At 31.8% G+C, this 24535-nt stretch overlaps 2 protein-coding genes across 3 annotated transcripts; one reads left to right on the top strand and one right to left on the bottom strand.

The window, feature by feature from the left end:
• On the bottom strand, positions 1–6770 carry LOC122273782 (uncharacterized). 2 transcript variants are annotated; one of them, XM_087169411.1, is made up of 4 exons: positions 6494–6770; positions 4534–4878; positions 2897–3105; positions 1–226 (listed from the first exon to the last, which is right to left on the bottom strand). In XM_087169411.1, the coding sequence occupies exons 1-4, from the start codon at positions 6684–6686 to the stop codon at positions 14–16; spliced, it is 960 nt and encodes a 319-aa protein (XP_087025537.1). In that variant the 5' UTR covers positions 6687–6770; the 3' UTR covers positions 1–13. The 2 variants fall into 2 exon arrangements, with proteins under 2 accessions (XP_087025537.1, XP_087025538.1); XM_087169412.1 differs by having other exon boundaries at positions 119–226; positions 2872–3105.
• A 4471-nt stretch (positions 6771–11241) lies between these two features.
• On the top strand, positions 11242–24252 carry LOC107438505 (astacin-like metalloprotease toxin 5). The gene is made up of 6 exons (XM_043047742.3): positions 11242–11408; positions 16047–16120; positions 17920–17995; positions 19645–19759; positions 22900–23075; positions 23969–24252. Exons 1-6 carry the CDS (start codon positions 11339–11341, stop codon positions 24193–24195), a joined length of 738 nt encoding a protein of 245 aa, XP_042903676.1. The 5' UTR covers positions 11242–11338; the 3' UTR covers positions 24196–24252.
• Positions 24253–24535: the final 283 nt, after the last annotated feature.

Genomic DNA, 24535 nt, shown 5'->3' with positions numbered 1-24535 from the left:
GACTACATTTAAGTTACCGTTTTTTATTTAATTGCAACTTGATTCTGATTTTGTACGAATGCTTTTCTGAATCACCCGTCCCCAAGGGGTTAATCAGGAGAGCCATCTTCCCTCCTCTCCCAGCCCAATTTAATAACGGGGCAACATCTTTTGAGAAGATGCGCCCCATTAAATTCCGTGTAGCTTTCTCAACGTCTTTGCCGCCAATCAAGGCCAAATGACTCATCTGAAATAAAGATTGACAAATATATTTTACATACTGTGGTGTGGCTAAATCAAAAAGGGGGGTGACTAACATTAAGTCAACTTAAGATTAAATAAAATTTAGATATTAATTATGTAAAGGCCGAAATGGTGATAATGGCGTACATTGGAAGTGGGTACAAATTTTCAGGTAAGCGCGACAATGGAGCATGCTGAAAAAAAAGGAAGAGAAAACAACTTATACTGTAAAATTACTCACCAGACTCATAGTTAAGGATGCTGAAAAACATAGTTTATTTATAAGATAACATTTATAAAAAGGTAAAAATGCTTGGCAAACATGCCAACACAAAAAATCGGCCTAAGCCGAAAACCAAAAAAAAAACACAATTGAGAGAAAAACAACTGCTACTGACTATTTCTTCGTTATGAAGATAGGGGAGAAAACTCTCGCCAAAAAAAAATTAAACTTTTGCGAATAACGCCTCGGTTGGTTGGAGAAGGATCAGAGGGGCAAATCACAGAGCTGCAAATATTGGCCAACTGGCGAAATTAATTGTTAAGCTCCATGCCAAACATGAAGCGGGGTTGTCTAAAGTGGTGACACACCTGGTAAAGAATTTTGTGGAATGTTCTGGAACATTCTTGGTGCCATCATAAGATCAAACGGGGCGCTTTGCATTTGATGCAAGCCGAAACGTGGGAAAGGGGACTTGGTGTCACTCCTTCTCGATCCAACAATAGGGGTTTGCTGACTGGACATACATCTTGCTGTCAGCAAGTAACAAAAGGAGGAATCTTCTTTTAAAGGAAGAACATAAATGCAGAGAAAGATTACTTTCCCAAGGTTACAAAACAAATTGAGGCTTAAAACTTAAATATTACATGAAATACATTGCAAAGAATTATTGAATACTGATAAATAAATAACATTAATTACAAGTGTAAAAAGAAGAAATTAAAAAAACATACAATTAAAAGTTTATCACAAATTTAACAGTTACAATTATTTAAGCGTTTAATACATTATTAACAAATTAACAATTAACAAATGATTATTAAATTAGATGAATGATGATGATTAAATAAATTAGATGATTAGATAATTAAATTAGAATTAACAATTGATTTTACTTAATATGTAGTATACCATACTACACAGACTATTATTGTAGTAGAAATATTGTAAGAAAAATTAGATTAGTTTTTGAATATTTCAGAAAAAATTAACCATAGTTTCTCTATAGAAAGAGCTGACCTTGTCACAAATTCAAAAGCCAACTACTGATATGGAAATAAAATTTATTATTTTCTTTCAAAGAGGACAGCAAAGAAGATGGATTCTCTTCCTTAATTCCCATTCTCTAGCTGGACAAAGTCAAAACTTGTCTCAAGCAGTAACCTCACACCTCTACACGAAATAATTAAATCTCGTAAATAGTCACTGCAACAGATGGATAGTAAGGAGAGTTTTTTCAAGACTGACATAGACAAGGCAAAATTTGGAAACATAAGGCCAACAAAAAAAGTTTGCTACCAAAAATTGAATTAGTTTTTGAGCATCTCAGAAAAATCTATGAACATGTAAATTAAATTTTCCCTATTTGCAGTCTTTACAATACATTTTAGGAGAAAATTTCAAAAGGACAAAAAATTGTCTCATATCACTCATTCAGGAGATTATCCTGTTTCCTCCTCCTATGAATCAGAAATGAAACATTATCTGCTAAGTCAGATATGTGGAGGTCATAAATCTTTCATGCTGCAAGATTTCTGCTCCGACGAGATCAACTAATATTTTTTATAAAAAAATCATTGATTTAAATCAAATAATTTTTTTTCAAGAAATTAAAATTTCAAAAATTTAGAAATGTGTAAAATTAATACTTTTCAATTAGCAAAATTGCATTAGCATTCTGCAAATAAAAATTTGCAACATTGGGATATTTAAAATTATTTTAGACTTTTGAGAATGCAAATTAAGAATTAAGTGAAAATTTAACAAACTTTAAGTTTTCAGTTATATACATCTGCATTTTCATGGCAACCACTATTAAAACGATGTCAAGCTGGAATTATTTACATTTAGTTTGCGGCTTCAATATATTCACTTAAAAGGTAGTCTCAGGATTTTTGCAACATGAATTCCACAAGATAAGACTATAGAAGATGACAAGCCGAGCGAGATAGTACTTATTTTTAACGTAAAAAAATTCATTAATATCACGTATATCATTAACTTATACATTGTTTTTAACGCTTAACCGTAATAAACACTTTGCAAGTTAATTTTTTCGATAATATGTAAATATATTTATAGTTAATGAATATATAACATTAAATTTCAAAAAATCTTATTGCGTCCCAGAATTATGTGGGCCCTTGATATAACAATATATCCCTCTACAACAATATTCTTATTTGGTCCGCAAAATATTGTTGCAGCGAGGTTTTACTGTACTTCTATAAGGATCTAATATATATATATATATATAATTACTCAAATGGTTCATTAAAATAAATTTCTAATTTCTTTTTTTGAAGAAAAAAAATTATTTAACCTTTACTTTTGTTAACTGACCCTATAAAAATACATAATAAATGTTACAAAAAATTGCATATTTACTCTTGTAGAAAATGTAAATTCTCTATACAAATTAAACTTACAGTGTAAGGTAAATTATTTACTTACGAGAGAGGATCTGTTCATTTTATCCAAGAGCCACTGCTCAAGTCCAAATATTTCTGCCTCAGTTTTTAGGGGCAACTGAGGCGCTCCCTCTGGCAGTGGCTCTCTAGATGGGGCGCCTGTTTGACGTTTAACGTCTGTCAGCATTGCCTCGATGTTTTGTTGGCCAACAAGAACCCGATTTAGCATCGAAAAATGCTCCATTTTAAATGCTGGAATAATAAAATGATTCATATCAAGATAAAAACTAAAAATTATGAAGTATATGTAGCAACTGTGTTCAAGAAAATTTATTGTAATCCTAACTTAAAAACCAATGATAATATCGCGAAATTTTTTAGTCATAATTCACAATTATTCTCGGATCTCAAAAAGGGAACTAACTGTTCCTAATTAGATCCTATAACCTTGAAAAATTTCAAAAGGACATCAATGGAAATACTTTTTTTGAAGAGCATTAGCAATAAGCAGCAAATATACATATAAAACAGTCCTGGAAGAATGCCATTTTAAATTAATTCCAAGAATTTTTCATGACTGAACAAAGTTACTATTTTCTCCGACAAAATAACAACAATAAACTTAAAAAAGTATTATAACATTCATTGAAATAATAGGTATAACCAAAACTGTTATACTCTGGATCTTTTTATTTATAGATTTTAAATTTCAAAAACAGAGTAATGAAAGAGTTGAAATAATAAAATAGCTGAAAGATGAATAGGTGGGAGGTTACATTCCATTTTAAAAATAAGATTTTCAGTGACCTAAATCATGACTTTTCATGATTTTTTTTTTTTTTTTTGTTAAATATTTAAAATCATGACAAATTTTGCTCAATACTGAAATTCAAGACTTTCCAGGTGCGCAGATACCCTGTAGATTTATGAACTCTGTTTCCTGTTTCAGCATTTTTTGTTGTACTTGGTATTCTTTCTTTTTATTTTCTGCTATAACTGTTCATAATCTGTTATTAGAAATAAAAAACATAAAATAGTTGAAAGCCAAATGTTTAAATATAAAAACTGAAAAAGAAACATGTAAAAAGGTAATTTTGAAAGGTACACTATAATTTATTTTTAATATTCTGATTTCCAAGGGAAATTTTGGGGATTTTTATAGAAAATCTGGAATAGAAAATCTGGAACATTTTCCAGTTATGATTGACATTAAACATATTTGAAATGTTATGCATTATTTTTTCCCATAATTTCTAATATTAATATGCATTTAATTCAAAGATAGTTTAAAGAATTTTTTTAAATTAATTTGAATATGAGAACTGAACATTTTAGAACGAAAAAAAATTTCGAACTGATTTTTATAAATTAGGTTCGCTTCAATATACTATTTAAAGACATTCTACTATAGTAATACTTATTTAAATATATTCTAGCAAACAAGCAATAATCTGTACAAAAATTCTATTTCAATAGGGATTTTTTCAGGAATCTTCCTCAATTTTTGGGAATTTCCAAAAATATACAAAAACCAGGAGAATTTCAATTAAACCAGTAGACCAGAAGAAACTGGCAAAATCCAGTAGTCTACTGGAAAATCCAGTAGAGTTGGCAGCTATGGCATAGGGCTCTCAATTTAAAAAAAAGAGAAACATTTGAAAATAAATTCGGTTTGCTTACCTTCGAATTCTTGCCGGCTAACCAAAGCATACTCAGACAATGCTGAATTTTCCGTCACTGGAATTAGGTTTATTACTTCTGATGTGGCAGAGGTGGCGGAAATATCCAGCTGAGGATCATCCTCAAAGAGCCTGCTAGGAGGTCGAGGAGGCATACACTCTAGCAGAGAGTTGCCTTCCGGCCTCAAATTCTGCTGCCTCCTCTTCCCAGCAGGCAGCTCGTCATCAGATGATGAATCAACTGGGATACACCGCTTTTTCTTTCCTCTGCTACCTTCCTCACTAGGCACATAGTCTGAGGTCTCTTCTAGCTTTATTAGCATACGCCGAGCTTCCGCATAGGATACTGCAAATAAAATTAAATATTCTTTCAATTACAGTAATTCCTTCAAAATTAATGAGTGTCATAGTTTTAAGACTTATTATCATCGTAAGCTAAAGATATGTGTATTTCATAACTGGATAAGCAAATAAAATTAACAATTATTACGCTGCACTAAACTAAGTTTGAAACCGAATAAAAAAAGAAATCAAGTTAAATAAAACAGTAAACTACCTTAAAAATAATGCTTTAATTCCAAGAGTTTAAAGATATTTTATGCTTTGACTGAAGTATCCAATTCCTTAATTATGATTTATCGTCAAAACAAACTAATGGAAAAGATCTTTGTTTAGCAAAATGTTTTAATATTACTAAAAATGTAAGGGGTACCATTTATTTCTCTTAAAAATAAAATTTAAGTAGAAGTTGCTTTAAAAAAATATCATGAAGTCATAATTGTCGTACATGATACAAACATTTAAGATTGGAATGGTAAGAATATTAACTATATTTCATTCTATTGTGAAGCTTAGATAGGAGTTGAAATATATATTTCAACCCTGCTTAACTATAATAAATATATATATATATATATATATAATATGTGTGTGTGCTGATAAAGTAACGAAAACTTTTATTTAAAGTCAACAAATTTAAAAGAATTAATTGTTTCTCTGATATTTAAAGTTAATTTAGTGTAATAAGTAATTCTTTAAATGTTGAAATGCCCGCGGTCACTCTATCGAAATCCAAATTTAATAGTTAGTGACCTTACGAAACACGGATTTTTTCATTCAATATTTATTTACGAAATATTTTGAGGCTTTGTTTCTATTTTTTTTCTTGTGCTGTATATCTTTTTTATTTATTAATAATTTTTTGGTATATTATTAAAGTTTTACACTTTCTATTTAACAATGTAGTTTATCAGAATATTATTGAAATAAACAAAAAGGAAAATTTGTGGGAAGGTATATTCATTTCCGATTTCTGCGTATGTACTAAAAATCTACCATTAATTTTCGTTAAATGCGACAATTTAATGTAACTGCCATTGAAATTTGATATCATGGAATAAAATGATAATTTTTTGTAAAGTTTATTTAACACCATTATTATTAGCCTTTTGGAATGATTTTACACATTGTCATTTTCCTTCATTCTCTAAATAATTAATATAAACTATATTATTTTATCTGAGCAGTTAAATAAAGTCTTGTGACAAATACAGGGTAAGGAATACATGCTTCATCAATCAACTTAGTTTTCAAGACATGTCGCGTACTAACTGTTATTGTAAAAATTAATGTTATTCTCCAAATATGTTGCAGGTTTTGGCTATAAGAAAATTTTAAAAAAATCTAATATTATAATGATTTTTCATGAAATGGTGGTTCCATTACAAGCATTTCAGATTAATTTGCCTTGATTTTTTAAAAATTTTCATCACAGATTTTAAAAAAAATCTTTATTTTATTCCTAGCTTAACCGAACATTCAATTCCTGAAATAGCAGACAACGAATATTTAAGTTAATTAAAATTTAAATACAAATTTAATTAAAATTTTAGGCTTCAAGGAATTTCACACAAAGAATAAAAGTAAAATGTATAGTACAGTCTAGAAAAAGTAAGACTTACTAGCTCGGCTCAATACTCTTTTGACCTTGCACACCTCCCAATCCTGACTGGGAGGTGTGTTTCTCTTTTGATGCATGGAACAACCCTTTCTTGGCCAATAGGTTCTTTTCCCATCCCCTATTAGCCAAAAAATTGCAACTATATCCATTGTGGAATACTCATCTTCAAATTCCACGACAGCGTAGTGATACATCTATTTATACATAAAACAAATTTTGTATTATCTTTTGCATATCTGTTTTATTTTGAGTGCACTAAATAACTTTCTTGGAACTTAATTATGCATTTACGTGTATTATCCCAAAAAATTAACGTAAATATAGCTATGCAACAAAACCTCAATTTTTCGTTAATAAAACGACTTTAAAAAACTGTCGAAAAATGTGTAAAATAAGCACGTTAAAATAACGTATTTTTAGTACGAAGTTTTAACGAAATATTTAAAGGGAAAATTGATTGCTTTAAAATACCGTCATTTTAACGCATACGTTTTAACGAATGAAGAAACGGTGAAAATCATCACGTGAAATTGACGTAATTTTGACGTTAAGTCCAAAACCTTATACCAAACGAACGCATTTTTAACGTTTATTTGCCCCTTCCTGCTGCATGGGTTGGTTCTTTCACTAAACGTTTATACAGCCAGTTTAATCTCCGAGGAGCGTTGTCTTTAGATTCGCCTAATTGAGAATTACTTTTTTCTCTCATTGGCATTTTAACCTTATAGCTGCCTGAATCCGTTCTTGTATGATTTTTGACAAAATGTTACTCACATATTTTTTCTTAGTTTCCTTAATTCCCTCATCAACTGTTTCACTTTTCCAAAATTTCTCTAATATTTCATTAATATTTTCGGTTTCTTTTAACTCATATTTTACCACATTTAAAAATATATATATATATATTTTGAAGAAAATTCTATCACATACTAATGGAACATCATGTAAAACATAACATTCAAAAAACTCTCCAAAATTTTAATGGTTTAATATTTACAAGCTGCCCTATATATAGGACGATGGTACAATCTGTCCGATTAACCATTGTTAAGGTGTGGAGAAACTTGTATGTATATATAAATTAACGACATAATTTTATATTGAATAAAAATAAGCAATGAGTGATAAAATTATATTTACAACATGTTTATTCCGATTAAGGTTAAATTAATATTAAATTAAGAATGCAACGACAGCCAGCATGGAACACAGCGTACCATCTTCAAAACCACCTCTCCTCTTGATAATGCTGGTGAATAGATAAAAAAACTGACGCTTTTACCTCATTCACCAGACAAGGTGAGGCTTATGCCTAGCTGCTTAGGCTTGTGCCTGACTGCTACACAATCCACTACTAAATGTTTTGCGATCAAGCCTCTTAGTTAACATGAAATGTCAGAAAACATTCAACGCTAAGTCCTAAATTACATTTTTGACACAGAGTTTTAGGTTCTTTTGTACAATTTTTAAGCTGACAACGGTGTTTTCCATTAAGATTTTTTTATTAATATTTGTTCATTTTCTAATTTCAAGTAGTCTGGGTTTCTTGGTTGAACCTCTAAGCCGTCCCTTCCTGCAATATTTCGAGGTACACTCAATATTAAGTAAGTTAAGTAAGCTACTGTAATGTGCCGATGAAATTCGCGGATTTCTAGAGTTTGTTCAGGCATAAAAAGTTTTGAAAGATTCCGTGCTGCAAATGATATCTCAAATGCATTTATGCATAATGGCCAATACCATTTTTTTCCTTCTAGAGACGAACACTGTGTTTCCATGAGATTGTCAAACAAGTCTACTCCATTCTTATGAGAAACAACACATGGTATATATACTTTCTGCTCGTGTCTTCAAAATTGGTACTAATCAAATACTACTCTATTATCATTCCAACGAGCAGATCATTCATTCATTTTCATCAAATATAGCATGTCCACATTCAATGCTATGCAGGCGTCATGAATGTCTTCATCATCAGTGACTACGTCTAGATCAGGCTGCAATATTACCATTTTAGGGTCACTGTCATCAAATTCATTGCTCAAGGGCATTAAATTATCATGAGCCTCTTCAATTGTTAAAAATCTCCGACTCATTTTCCTGCCAAAATGGTTACGCATTGAACGCAAATGTATCATCTTTTGTTTCCAAAAGCTTTGCTTCTTCCTTTAGCGAAACACAAAGATAATGTATATTGTTGTTTCCAATAACACTATTAAATTGATTTTTGAATGTTGCGAATTCTAAGTAATGACCTTAAAATGTTGGAATAGGCACTTTAGGAATACGATAATTACTGCAACTTGACATAGAAGCTTGTTTATCATCTTTTGTATTATTTATAGCAATAGTTGTTTTACAATTTTTAATGAGGTTTTTAATTCTTACTTCTAATGTTTCTATTCTGGAGTCGATATCCAACAAATCTTCTACTTTATCCATTGCAGCTTCATTCTCAACAAAGTCACAGTAGTTGTCACATAATATGCAAACGGATGATTTAATTTTTTTCAATATTATTTAGTTTTGGTTCCAAGTCAATTTCATTATATTCATCATCTGGTTTACCCAACAAAGTTTCGAGACAAGCTAGTTGAGCTCTGACGCTCCCCTTTTTGTTATTAAGTTTTTCCATATTTACGAAATCAAGTTTGTTCTTACACAGTATAGTTCACAAATAATCCATGATACGAAATCGAAATTATTCATAGTCTCCTGTTAGAAACAGAATCATGGAATTTCTGATTCCCGGTGAGTGCCGACACAAATCTCAATAATCTTTCCATGTGGTATACTTGTATACAAATTTTCGAAATCAAAAGTATTAATGCTGGAAGTATCATTATTATTAATATAATCCAAAACTTCAACATTACTATGTATAACAATATTTTTCTCTTTTTAATTTTAAGCAAAATAATTTTTAGAAAACTAAAAAACCTTTTACTTATTTCAGAATTATAACAATTCGTACCACGCTCTATAAATCTAAATTTAATCGGACTTTTATGAAATTTAACAATAGGAAAAAAATATGGAAATGTAATCCTATTTAACCTAAATTTTAATTTTTTAATAAATGCAATAATTTTTGAATGAACACAATTCTTCGGTAATATTAAATTTGGTGTCAATACCACGTAAAAATATTGCCAGTTGTGCTGGATCGCTAATATCGCAAAAGAACAGTATTCGAATTTTGCAATGCGTTCACGAAGCGTTGTTGCTATGTTCTCGGACAAGTCTTCAATTCTCCTTGCAATGGTGAAACTTGATAATATTTATCTTATCAGGAAATACTGTTTCTGCAACAGCAGTCAGACATTCTTTTATCATCTCTCCATCCGCAACCTTCCGTTTTTTTGTTTGCTTTTCCGACATGCTATTATAGATTGCACTAATATTGCACTCATGCCTTGCAAGAAACACAAGAATTGCCAAAATTGCTAGTTAACAGCTTACCAGTCAGACTGATTGTGTGACAGAAGTGTCGAGTGTCTCGAATGAATCAATAAAATGTATTTATGACGGAACACACATTTATTTATAATTAACAGGTTTACACATTATAATTATACATTTCTAGCATTATTTGCAATATCAACGACTTACAACTTTCAGACATGACAACGTGTGTCACTCGCCAGGAATTGGCCGGTTGAGTGTTTTTAACTGATAGTGTTCACATGCAAGTGTTTCCTCTTCAGCCTCACTTTCTAACTGCGGCAAGCCAGTCTATAGGTGGCGCTACAACACAGAGGTGGTTGCAAGTGCTGCCGCCACAGATGCAAACACAAACAAGCACAGACGCAGTGCGTTCGTATTGCATGTTTGAACAAGTTGCCGACAAGTGTGTATCTCGTCACAAAAAATCACGCAGACACGGCGCGTTCGTATTGCATGTTTGAACAAGTCGCCGACAAGTGAGTAACTCGTCACAAAAAATTGTTTCTGGATAGTATGTACTACCATTTTATTAAAATTAATTTTATAACAATACGATTGGAGAAAGTCGATAAAATAAATTCAATTTTAGAAATGCTTGACGGGCCGCATAAACATGTTTAACGGGCCGCGTGATTGCTCATCCCTGCACTACAATGTTTAGTAATGTCGCAGACGATTTTTAATTTATTGAAGAAAACGATTTTAAAGAGTCATTATTTATTTTATTTATTTTCTTCATAATTTAAGTTAATGAGTAATTGGATATTTCTCTGTAAACAAATTATATCGCTGAATAATTCCTTACATTTTTGTAATTTATCTAAGCATAGTCTAGTTTTTTTTCAGTTGAATTTTTATCTTCGCATCATTCTTTTTCGTCAATTCGCGTATATTTTTATCTTCGCGTCACCCAAAAATAGCTGTACCCAATTCTATTCAATTCAGTGGTAATAAATACTCTACAATGTTTAGCAATGTAGCTGACGGTTTTTAGTTTATTATAGAAGAAAACAATTTTAAGTAGTAATTTATTTTTCTTCGTAATTTAAGTTATTGAGTATTTCAATTGAGTATATATTGGATATTTCTCTGTCAGAAAATTAAATCGCTGAATAATTCGTTACATTTTTGTGATTTATCTGAGCATAGTCTAGTGCGTCCGTTAAATTTTTATCGTCGCGTCATTCTTTCCATTTCGTTCTATTAGTTATTCCTGAAACAAGTCTAGAAAGTATTTAAATTAATACTGATAATGATGGGAAATAAAACTTCTGTTACCGAACAGGTGATAGGATCCTTGTTATCGGCAATTTTTTACGACGGGGAATCATAAAAAGCCTCTGTCTTGAGACTAGTTTTGTGCATATTGGGGTTTATCTTCAGGCAATCTCTTCTGTGTACAATGGTGGTTCTAAAATATATTTTCCTTATTATCGGACTTGCTTCGACATGCTACGGCAGGAGTATTGATGGTAAATATTTACAGTTAGCAAACTTGCATTTACTTTTATATTAGAACAGTGGAATTTTTTCTTTCTCTTTTTTTTATCAGAAATTAAGCCATTTAAATCATTGAATTACAAATATTGATTTCACTCACTTACTGGATTTTGTTTTGTGAAGTGCAATTAAATATTTGTTTTACCACAAATTTCAAGGTATCACATTATCTAAGCGTAGGTAAAAAATACGGCCCATGTGTAATTATATGAATTTATTAATTGATTCAATTCATGCCGTTGAGCCAGAATTTAGTTTAACTTAATTATTTGATTGAAATTAGTTATATTTTAAAAAATTCATTAATATATAAGGGTTTTGATTTAAAGTTTAAGGAAATAAACTTTCCCCACTTCATATTATTTCACAAAATCATTAAGACTTAAGTAGTTCTAAAATTGCTTTCAAATTTCAATATTTACACTTATTGTATGGTGATATTAAAATATATAAATAATACTTTGAACTAGTTATATTTTGGTTATATTTTTGTCAAAATACTAAGCCTCTGAGGGAATATAGTAAATTTATTTAATTGATACATTATATTTTGTTATTATTTGTTATAATAATAGTATTATTATAAATAATTATAATTAAAAGTACCTTTAATTCAACCTCAAATTAAACTAGGTATAATGTGCAAAAAAAAAAAAAAAAAATGAACCACCCTAAATAACATTTGGTCTAATCATCAGATCTTCACGTTCAAGGACTCAATCTTAACGGCTCGAAGGAATTTCCTCAAATATGCTAATAATAAGTGCCGACGATATTTTAAGTTACGAAATCAGACACAAAAACGTACTTTGCCTGAATAAACATTCCTTTTTTCCACGGATTCGGATTTCCGACCCTTAAAATTAAGGAAGTAGTCGCCGTCTGAGAAATATGGTCCCCAGTTTGATCAGTACGTTTTTGTCTGATTTCGTAACTTAAAATGCGGTCTTCTTTTATTAATTAGCATATTTGAAGCCCCTTCGATTATTAGCCCCTTCGAGCCCTTAAGGGGGGTCAGGACCCTTTAACGCCTTAAACGATACAATGAAATACCATATTTTCGACACACTGTAACTATCATTGAATTTATCCTAAAGCTATGAAATTTCTTTTATCATTTACTAGCACTATTATCAATATAATTAAATAGCTAAATTCAAAAAAATCATTCATAAAACAAATTACAGACTTTTTTTAATATAGTGAAATTTTTTTATTTTCGAAAAAGTGAGTTTCATTGTGCGCAAAGCGTACGAGTCAAATATCATCAAAATAATGTCAAACTAATTTTAAATTAAAGTTATAATTACCCTAAACCTGTGTTACCTAATATTATTTTGATATACATATATTTTAATTTTCTAAAAATTAAAAAAGTTTAAGTTTTTCAAATTTCTATATTTTTGGCACATTACACAATTATTTAAAAAAATTTTAAGAGAGTAATGGTTTTTATAGTAGGTACCAGTTGTAGCAAACCATATCATAAAACTTTTCCTAAAATTTCGTACAATTCTATCAATTAGTTCTTTGTACGCAGTGCGCACAAGTTCAACTTGCACATTTTGAGAAAAATGACTTTAAAGTTAAAAATTTGTTTTTTTCAAATACCACTCAATATATTTTTCTAAAAATGCCTAAATAAATAAAATAAATCATTTTACAATGCCTACATACAACTTAAACAGTAATACATTAACTAAATTTGACTTATAAACAAAATAAAGTAACATTTCACAACGACTTGTCACATAACGAGCATCGAGTCAAATAGTAATCAACTTTTCAAACTTTAGAAATGATTGATACAAAAACCAAACCAACCTAAATGATAGATTTTTGAGATTTATAAAAATCTAAAAGATGATGTTTTAAAATATTATATATTATAACAATATTTTGATTATTATAACAATATCCATTTTTATGTTTATCTAGAAATCCTAAGTAACCTCAAAGACATAGATATAAAGGAATAAATTTCTTACATTTTATTATTTTATAATAAAATCAATATAAAAAAAAACATTTAAAAATTAAAAGCCACCAGAAATATACATATCCCCCCCCCCTTCACTTTTTTTCATTCTCTCATTTTCACAAATCTTTTTTTGTCGTTTCACTCTACGAGCTACAATAGACTGTTCACTAGCTCGCTTTTCAGCTTTTGTTATGCGGAGTTTATCTTGAGCATGAAAGTTTTGCTTTGCTTTTTTGTTGATTTGTAGCTCCAACAGTTTCATAATAGACATCAAAGACTTTTTTCCATCGTTAAAAACACAAACACCCATATATGCAGCTATTTCGGCAACATTTTTGCCAGCACTAGCAAATTTAGGGCAAAACTTCCATATGAGTGAGTTTAACGACTCATTTGGGTTTTGGGTCTTACCCCCCAAACATCTTTTCAAAAGAGACGGATGAGACAGATCCTTAAATATTGGCTTTATTGCCTCCATAACAACTTTAGCAACCAGCATTGGGTGCTTATACTCATGCACTTTGTTGTTATGCACAGCTTTATTATAGCTGCACCAACTATTTTCGCCTTTCGGACAAAACCAGTGCATCGGCTCTTTATCCGTGCTGCAAGTATGAGCCCATATGGCCCAAATCGCTGTTCGCATGTTGATTGAGTTATTGCTGTTTTGGCGAATTGCATTGCCATAATAACTTGTAATTCTATTTATTGTTACATCTGTCAGTCTTCCCCGACCACCTACCGTCTTACCATCTGAAAGCCTTTTTTTGCCATATGAAGTTTTGAGTTTTCGCAAACGAGTGCCCATTCTCTTCTGTATGTGTCCCACACACTCCACTTTGGTTATCGAAACATCTTTTCCATATGGCTTTGCCTCACAAATAGCCTGGAAAGTTTTACAATCACCATCGCCAATGTATGTTTCATACTTGACGTCATATTTTTCTTCAGATCTTTGGAAAATCCTCTTCATGCCGTCAACCTCCATTTTTCCAGAAGAGCCGGCATGATTTTTCTGGCACACTGTTTTATGAGAAGATAGCCACTTATGATATCTCAAGCCAAACTTTGGACCCTTGTACGAAGCAGAACCTTTGCAGAATGTCGACATTACTTCTATGTCAACAGCTTTTCCTGTCTCGCCGCCTACCAGGGTACTTACGCCTATTAAAGACGTATGACCTCTGGTTTTCCAGGTGCCGTCTCCACTGACGGTTAGGCTGTTTGGATTTTCTGATAGACTTTTCCTCGTTAACTGCCTGTTCCATGGATGACAAAGCAACTTCTTTTGATACTTCCAATATTTTTGAATTAATTTTATCATAAGATTTCTGAGTTATGGGCTTGGGCAAACACATCACAGAACAAAATGTCTGCAGACTTGAAAGTCCACCACCAATGCACCGCATTGCAAAAACAGATCTTCTGTTTACTTCTGGAATGTTCTTATTCACTCCTATCAGTTTGCAGCTTTTAAAAACATCCCTTTTCTGACATGCTTGACATGTTATTTCAAAAGAAGACAACAATCCACACTGGGATTTCTCAGTCATTTTCAAGGAAGCATGACAAATTCCACAAGCAGCCACATTATTGAAAAAACTTATCAAGGAAGCAACATCAATAAGGCGATAACCATCAAAAGTCTCTAGTTTCAGTTTCGATATCCTTGAAACTGGAACATGACATCGAAAGCTTTTTCTTAGAAGCACTTTTAAAATCCTCTTTTTCAATAAAAACATTGCAACTGCCAACTTTTACACTTTGCCGAAATTGATTTCCACGAAATCTTCTCTTTTTTGGTCTCTGACCAGATCTACGAGGATTATTCATGATTATTTATAATAAATAAATCAAACCGAAACTAGATTTTTGACTAAAATGAAAGCTAATAGACGAATGTACAAATATTAATCTAAGATTAAAAAACGCATGCAATTCGAATATAAACAAATAAAATCTGCAAAGGGTTGGAGCAGAGTTGAGTTGTAGACACTTTAAATCTCAGATTATTATTAGAAACTATAAGATAAGCCCAAAATGAAGCAATTCGCGACCACGCCCACTAAAACAATTGTTGGTGAGTGACTTGTCTTCTAACCCTTATAACTTTTGAACCAATTGAAAGATTTCGAAATGTAAGATATGAAAATGCGCAGAATAATGCAAGGAATAAAAAAAAATGATTCTTGAAAAATCGATTTTTTTTTTTAGAGTTTTAAGGGTCCTGACCCCCCTTAAGATTGAGTCCTAGAACGTGAAGATCTGATCATTAAGTCAGAAGTTATTCAGGGTAATCCATTTTTTTAGCGCACTCTACAATAAATAATTTCTAAAAATATCGACTTACGTTCGAATGATTATTAAGTTACAAGAAATTCAACGACCTTAATTGGTTCAATGGCTCGAATCGATTCGTTTATATTATGATTAATAAAATACATTTTTTCAATGATTCATATAAAGATCATCAAAAAAATAGGGGATGGTTAGTAACTTTTTAAATACTCAAAATGTGTTTCTACTCTTAATTGTAATGTAAACCCTTATTGTTTACACGGTTAAATTTTAATGTTACGTTATAAATTTTATTTGTATGCACACAATTTACCGAGCGTATTGCTTTCAGACGTAGCTGGGGATGAAGCTATGCAAAATCCTGATCTTTTTGAAGGCGATATAGCTGGATTCGACCCTCATACTGTAAGTAAAGTTATCCACATTTTTTTCTCCAATTTATTGCTATTCGTTTACGTATTGCGATGCAAATTTGTTTTAATTCTTTGTGAATTGACTGTCACTTCAAATGCAGTGACATTTTCCTCTCTCTTCTGTTTATCGCCATCCGTGGTTAAAAAACTTGTTTAGTTTTCACTAATTTTAAGAGTTGCATTCACGCACTGAGCTGATATACTCGCATGATTATCCTCCTATATTAAATTCATATTTAGTACACTCTGATATATGATATTCGATTTTAAGACTATGTTTTTTACGAAAAGTTCTTAGGTTGCAGGAAGTCCTTGAACAAAACGAAGCGAGTAAATACTTCTGCGAATCTTATATCGATAAACTCTTCTACTTAATTATGATACCTTGAACTTTTAGCAAGGCAAAAGGCCCAGAACAAACAAAAGTGGCTGCTTCCTCCTATCCACTACTGGTATAAAGCAAAAAGACCAAGACTATCTCTATCTCTTCCTGGTGACAGGCAGAGCAACACTTGCTTATCCCGACTGGCCAATGGACACCGGAAAAGTCTCACATTTTCTGCCAATCAAAAGATCTTTCCTCTTTGCCCTAAATGCCAACAAAATCAGGCATCACCTGAGCATATCTTGAACTGTTTAGGGCTGGACTGGAACGACATTCATTCCTCTCCCCTTTTAGTTTCGGACTTCCTAAATGTCAACGAATTTATTGATCTGGTCTGACTCCGTCAAACCAGATGGGAATTAGTAACAACAACAACTTAATTATGAAATTTTTTAGAGAAGTGGTGACTTATTTCAATGTAACCCAACGGCAATTTTTGACAGCATGACTTACTGATGAATAAAGCACCAAAAAAGACATACTGTAGTTCTTTAAACGAGAACTAACTGCAGTGTTTTGTGGTGACAATTTGGGTAAAGTGTAGTGGGATAATTGCTAAATTTAGTACTAATGCATTTTACAACTAAGGCTTATCCCAAATCATCACCAACACATGCAAATAAAGTAAGATTACAAAATCTGTCTAGAAATAATGATTACAAGGGAGATAATTTACTTAAGCTATTTTAATGATGATTAACTCAATTATCAAGATTTACTCATAAAAATAAATTTGACCATGAGGCATAATAAAATAAGGTCATAACAAATTATACTAAACTAAATCAACATGTGACAAACAGATTTGAAGAACATTTAAAGAAAATGAATCACTGCTGGAGTCAATTGAATTTAAAGTCACTTATCTTGCACATGTGCTAGACTTGGCTTAAAATCTTGAGGAGCTGATAAACTATTTGTAGGTATCAGGTTATTATTCTCTGGATACATATATCAATTGTTCAGTCCAGTTGCAGCAATTGTTTCAGGATAGATGTATATTTTTCTTCAGAATTTCTACCAAAAACCTCTTCTTTTTCTGATCACCTTCCACTCATCTAACCAGGTCTTAGCCCTGTCTTTCTCACCTCTGCCCTGCCCCTCTTCCCAGGTTTCTTCTCCTTCCCAAAAATTGGCAGACCAAGACTGCTTAATTTATTCACAGAGAGGCTATCTCAAACAGTTTGGACAGAAATAGGCTGACTGATACTCATAAAAAGGAAAGAGAGTTGTAGCAACACTACAGTTTATCGAAATTCATCCTATAATATTTTTGTTTAAAGTGTAAAGGAAAAAATAAATAGGGAAAGATTAAGGGGAGCAAATTGTTTACAAATTTAAGAATATATTTTTAGATGATAAAAGCTAACTAGCTTATGTTTAAAGCTTTTTTTTTTAATACATAGGATAGGAATGCTGTCGTAGAAAAACACAGAGTTTGGCCAAATGGAAAAATACCCTATATCATCGATCCAGCACTAAGTACGTACAGCTTTTCCTCTTAGAACAAAAGCACACAGTTTTCGCAATATTTTCTTTAGTTTCATATTGGCGAGATATTTTGTTTAGTCGAGATATTGGCGAGAGGCAGAGAGAACCGATGACTCGCTCGAATGCGTATATGAATACAAAAATGTAAGAAACAATTGTTTTTACGAAACTAGGTATGTCTATGGTCATTTTAGCAAACGCATTAACTTTTTAATGATTGAGTGCAGCAAGCCCTTTTTGGTGATTGGCGATTTGGAGGAAGAAGATACCCCATACAGGAATACCAACAGCTCGGCTTTCTGTAAAAGATTTCATAAAATGGTTCGAGATTTCAATGCTGAAACGTTTAAGATTATTGTTAATTTTACAAACTTAATTAACTTAAACTCATTCGTACTTTCATAAGGAGGTAACTAGGATTCACGAAGATTTCGGCTTCTGCCGCCAAAGGCGGCACTTAACGATTCTCCGGTATTATGGGTCGGATAATTAAAAGCTATATTAATATATATGTAATCGAGATGAAAATGTAAAGGAGAAAATAAAATGGGGAGACGTACGCTAGTACTATCCTAAAGATCAGGTAGGCCAAACCTGAGGTGTCACGTGAATGAAACAGCCAATAGAATTGAACATGAAGTAGACAGTTAAGATAATTCCGGTTAAAAAATAAGACATGAAAAACTGGTTATGTACAAGGTATCGTGAAAACTATATACATAAGAGTTAATAAAGGACAAGAAAATATGTACAAAATATCGAGGCTAAGACTAATACGCATGTGACGGGCGATGCATTATAATTGAGGCAGCGCCTGAACAATGGCTGAGATGCCAACTGCTCCGAACACGCCAAAATAATTAAAAAAAACGGTGAATAACTACTAAGTAAATTTTGCGAATGTTTGACTATTTTTGCTTGTCTTTTAAAAAGTATAGCATGACTTAAGTACTATAAAGTTGTGATATATATAAGCGTACGAGCTATTTATAAATAGTTTGTGGATAAAAATCTACTAAATTGAATTTATTAAACCGAGAATCACAATTGATAAGTTACCTCTTTAAAATACGTATATATTTGCTGTCCGGAGCAAGTTGGCATCTCTGCAATGGTAACTTAAGGGATCTAACATTGGGACCCTTCTCCCACGTGGCTAACCGCAGCTTCGGTAAACTACCGAAGTTAAGCAAAACTGCCCCCCGAAAATAAGCAAAAATAATACGGAATATGGTAACTAGGATAATATGTGTTTTATGTGAAGTTTCGAATTATTTATTCGTAGTGTCGGAATGAATAACTTTTAACTAAATTTACTACATCAAGAATCATACATACAAAAAATTTCCCTTAAAACGGAGCCAATTGGCAAGCTGTTCCCTCGTAAAAATAAGTACTAAATGATGATAATTGCTGCAACCAATGGTTTGTGGCGACACTCTTGTGCCATTAAACCCCACTTGCCTCCTGAAAGTCACGATGTTTCTTTTATTTCTCAAACATATACTCGTTTCACGATCGGTACAATAACAATTTACCATAATAAGCTGAAAGTCTTATCTTACATTTCACTAATACCGGGAAATTGTGTACAATTAAGTCTTGTTTGTGAGAGGAGGAATGTATTAATTTATTTACAGAGGAAAAGGAACCTCAAATTAAAGAAGCCATGAAACACTATGCAGACAAGACTTGTATTCGATTTGTTCCAAGAACTGACGAGAGACAATACGTCAAGATTTTCGCCGGAAGAGGGTAAGGAATAAATAAGAAATTCTACTAGTGTATGGTAATTGAGGAATGTGCTGAAAAAAAATAACTCTCCTCTTCAGTATGTAACACTTTTTTTTTCTGAGTTATAGATTTATTATTTTTCTCAGTTATCGATTTATGTGATATTTTTCTGAGTCATAGTTCTCACAATCTTTCTCCCGTTGCATAACTCCCCCAAAGGATTGATGAATATGAGTTTTATCATATTCACCAATCCTTGTTGTGTAAGTTGCTATCTTTGTTGTAAATTCTCTCAACTCTTTAATATTTAGCACATGAGACATTTTACTACATCTCAAGAATCCTTCGTTGAATTTCGTTTCACCCACAAACATTTATTACTTGATGAACCAGCTTCCGTGTGTTCAAGAGGACACACGGAAACATATTTTAACCCAGTGCATTAAATACAAGCAACAGGGTGGGCATTTCTATCTCGGATACTCTGGATAAACCATCTGCCGCAACGTTAAGTGAACCCGCTATGTAACGCACATCCGTCGAAAACTGCCCCATCCAATCAAGATGTCGAATTTGATTCTGGGAACATTTCTCATACTTTTGAGTAAATGGGTAAATTAAAGATTTATGATCGGTATAAATTGAAAACTCGCGACCTTCCAACAAGTAAGCGAATTGCCGAACAGACGCGTAAATAGCCAATAATTCACGATCATGCACACTATAACGCTGTTAACTTGGGGTAAGCTTACGCCAAAAAAATGCCAAAGGTTTGAACTCATCGCCCTCTTTCTGGCTTAGAATCATCCAATAGCCCGATCTGAAGAATCGCACGTCAAAGATAATTCTGCATTTTGAGATGGATGCACTAACATAGTTTAATAACTTTAACTAACACTGCATTTTTCAAAAGCAATTTTTGCTTTCTCTGTCCTAATTATAGTCTTGTCTGTCTATTGAAAAAGAATGTATATGAAAAACAATTCATCTTTTGACAATGATTGCGCAGTGAACAAAGAGCAAATATCAAATCCACGTCATAGCATTTATACTGTGAAGATCGAGACCACTCCAGTTCGCTTCGTAAGAAATAATGCTTGATACATACTCATAATTCAACTTGAAGGTAATCTTCGTTTAAGCAAACTAAAGCATTTCTTATGCATTTTCCTTAGCAATGAAACGGTTTCATCAGCATAGAGAGCAGTTATGCTATTGTAGTCTTGTCTGTCTATTGGAGAATCATATGTGTAAAGAATATATATAAAAAAAACAATTCATCTTTTGACAATGATTGCGCAGTGAACATGATTTGTCTTTTGACATTGAACAAATATCAAATCCACGCGGTCTTCCCTGTGAGTAATGCCACGTGGCCGCCCAAAATCTGATCTTGAAACAATTCTTTTTCTTGACCACTGCTGGTTAGTTCCATCAAATATTCCTCCAGGAAAGCAAATTTCTTTCAATACTTGATCCAGGAGTTTCCTTGTCTTCTGGATTAGCTTCAAAATTACAAGGTTACTGAGTTGAACATTAGTAGTCGTAAACCAGAAAAATTTGGTCGGGTGTTCAACGACGGTTATAAAATAAAATTAAATCATGCACAGAGGTTTCTCCCATCCACTCATTCTGCAATATTGCGGAAAGAAAATCCACCTTCTCGAAGCCGTATTACACGACCGCCTTCAAAGTCAGTGAGCTGTTGATAAAGGCTTCTTCGTCTTCTTAAAGGCATTCTTGACTAACAGCAACTCACTATGTCAAAATTTAACGAAAAATAACGTAAGATAAAAACGCCGCTTTTTAACAATTACATGAATTTAATGTCCCATTCGATTCGATTCGGGCCGTTGATCTAGAATTTAATGATTTATTTTTATTCGGACTCTAAATTTGATTGAATGTAAAGTCTTATGAAACAAGATCCAAAGGAGGATATCGGACTCTAAAGCAATTTGGAGATTGCATTAAATGTTACTACTTTATTTTTGTTAATATTTTAAATTAATCTGACGTTTAACGCCTGAGAGACTAATAATAATTTATACATTATTTATAACAAAAGTATCATACATTAAACAATTGTATTTACAATTTTTTTTAAAAAATATACAGTTGCAAAGTTCCTATCATTAAACTTAAAATTATACTGTGTAAACTAATTAATTTTTAAAAAAAACTAATTACTTTTGAATTCACTTTTAATTACTAGTTAAATTCCAGCTCAATGACCAGAATTGTCATGGACGTTAAATTTACTCTAAACATTTCGAATATATCTCTATATATCTGTAAGATTGAGAGCCTTTTTTTTCTGTCTAAACGTTTCAAACCGACCACTGACATGCAGATATTAAAAATGTTATAAATAGTATATTAGCTAAAACATGGCTGGCAAAGTGCAATTAATAAACTGTTTAAAATCAACCACCAATTGTCCCTTTTAAACCAATAATGCGCCTAGAAAATTATAGATTACGAATTGGACACACGTTTCACCCACAAACATTTATTCCCATATGTTCAAGATGCCCAAATATTTTAACAGTGAAATATATTTTGACCCAGTGCTTTAAATACAATCAACTTAGACAACGGTATTTCAACCATGAATTTACAGGTTTTAATTTAAGATACTCCTCACAAAAATGTTACATTTTATCTTATAGATAATTTTTTACTCAATGATTTAAATCAACTTTTACCCTTTTACATTACTTTTACCTGGTGGGAAGTACGGTATAGCCTAAATAATAACTAACTCGTACTTTGTACACATTGTCGATGTATTGATTTAAATTTTATTATGTCAGTACGATATATAACAAGCAATATAAAAAAAAAAAAAAGTTAATTCCTACTTAAATCAACAAAGAAAAATTTTATATTAGTTACTTTTTATGAAATAATCAAAAAATTTTCTTCCATTTAAAATTAATTAATTAAAATTAATTAATGAATTAATATTTTAAAGAAAGTGTATTAACATCAAGTGTCATTCACTACAAGTTTTAAAAAAATTTATTTGATCTTTAGTGGATGAATTAAAGTATTTTATTAACGATTGAAAGTTTGAACAAGATATATAGAGAGAGTGTGAACTAATAGTGTAGGAATTATAAAAAAAAAGGGAAATTAAGTTTATTTATTGTATTTAGGTGCTACTCTCATGTTGGAAAAACTCTAGGTGAACAGCCTCTGTCTTTAGGAGCAGGATGTTTCAAGATGGGAACGCTACTTCACGAGATGGGTCACACAGTTGGATTCTTCCATGAACATTCTCGATCAGATAGAGACGATTACTTGAACATTCACTACGAAAACATTCAAAAAGGTTCGAAATTACACCTTTCTTCCCTCTCCTTTTTTATGCAAATTAATTCTTAGGAAAAATTGTTTTCAGTAAATTTCGATGGGGTGAAATCCTCCCCAGTCCTCACGTTAAGAATTCAAAATTACAAGTGATTGAATTGTTCCCAACGGACTGCTAAGAACATGGGAAGAGATCCATAGCTTTCGATTTATCGAAAGTGTGTACAATTAAATTTGAAATAATTTGACTATAGCTTAATTATCAAAAAAAAAAGTGTAAGAATTAATATAGCCCTGTAATTGAAACATTTTTGTGGTAAGATAAATAAAGTAACTTAAAGAATAAAGGGTTGTAAATAGATTTGGATGTTCGGTTTATTCGCGACAGTGCATTAATGAGTTATACATTTGTATTAAATTAATAAGTTGGCAGTTACATTGATTGTTAAGAAGAGAATAAAATATTTATCTTTGCCTCTTTATAAAATGTAATAAATATTAAATAATTAGTTTAATTTATTTAACATTAGATTAAGAATGATTAAATTTAGCATCACAAGAGGTTCAAACTCTGTCTTTAATAAAAATAACTAGGAAAAAATCACTAAAGATTTTTAGGTGTGGATAGCTAAATGGTCGCCCTTACGCCAAACATTTTTATCACTCATTACAGCTTGTTCAGAGATAGGGCAAAATATCTTTCAGGTATTAACGTGCATTTTGATGCTAACATAGTGAAACATTGCTGGCAACCGTTGTTTTCGTTGGAATAGAGGATCAGTTTGTTAAATGGAGACCCAAGCAGAACTAACTGTTGTCTCTATTTTATTTCCATTCTGTTATGTTATTTGGAAAAACTGTCTTTTGAATAATATATCTGGAAGTTATTAATTTAAGGTTTTTTTTCTTCCGTAGGAATGGAGGACCAGTTTGTTAAATTGAGACCAAAGCAGAACCAACTGTTGTCTCCATTTGATTTCGATTCTGTTATGTTATATGGAGAAACTGTCTTCAGCAAGAGCCATTACGATGGATTAAAGACCATGACCGCCAAAGATGGTCGAAAAATAGTTGACGTCAATGATAAGTTTGCCTTGAGTAAAGACGACATTCTACGGATCTCTAAATTGTATCAGTGCTGATTATGTTGTCAATATAATGGTTCTTGATGTGTGTTGGCAATAAATTTCTATCTTGTATCTTAATGTATTGTAATTAGTCATACTCTCTTTGGTCTTACCGTACGTAGCGGTGTCATTATCGCTGATGATAATTACAAGATTCCAGATATTTGTTCCCTCTTCACTGCTGAAGCTGTTGCCATTCTCTTTGCACTGCTGCTAATTTCTATGCGATCTACATAAGTATAGCATATATTCCGTCAGTATGAGCGTTTTGCGCCAATTGGAAAATTTTGGCAGTAATACTCATATAATTTTATGTTTCATTAATCATTTGCTGATTACTCTCCACAATAACGGT

Source organism: Parasteatoda tepidariorum, chromosome 8 (genome assembly GCF_982258835.1).
Source record: "Parasteatoda tepidariorum strain Cologne lab strain chromosome 8, Ptep-v5.0, whole genome shotgun sequence".
Lineage (NCBI taxonomy): Eukaryota > Metazoa > Arthropoda > Arachnida > Araneae > Theridiidae > Parasteatoda > Parasteatoda tepidariorum.
This window is presented reverse-complemented; position numbering and strand designations above follow the sequence as displayed.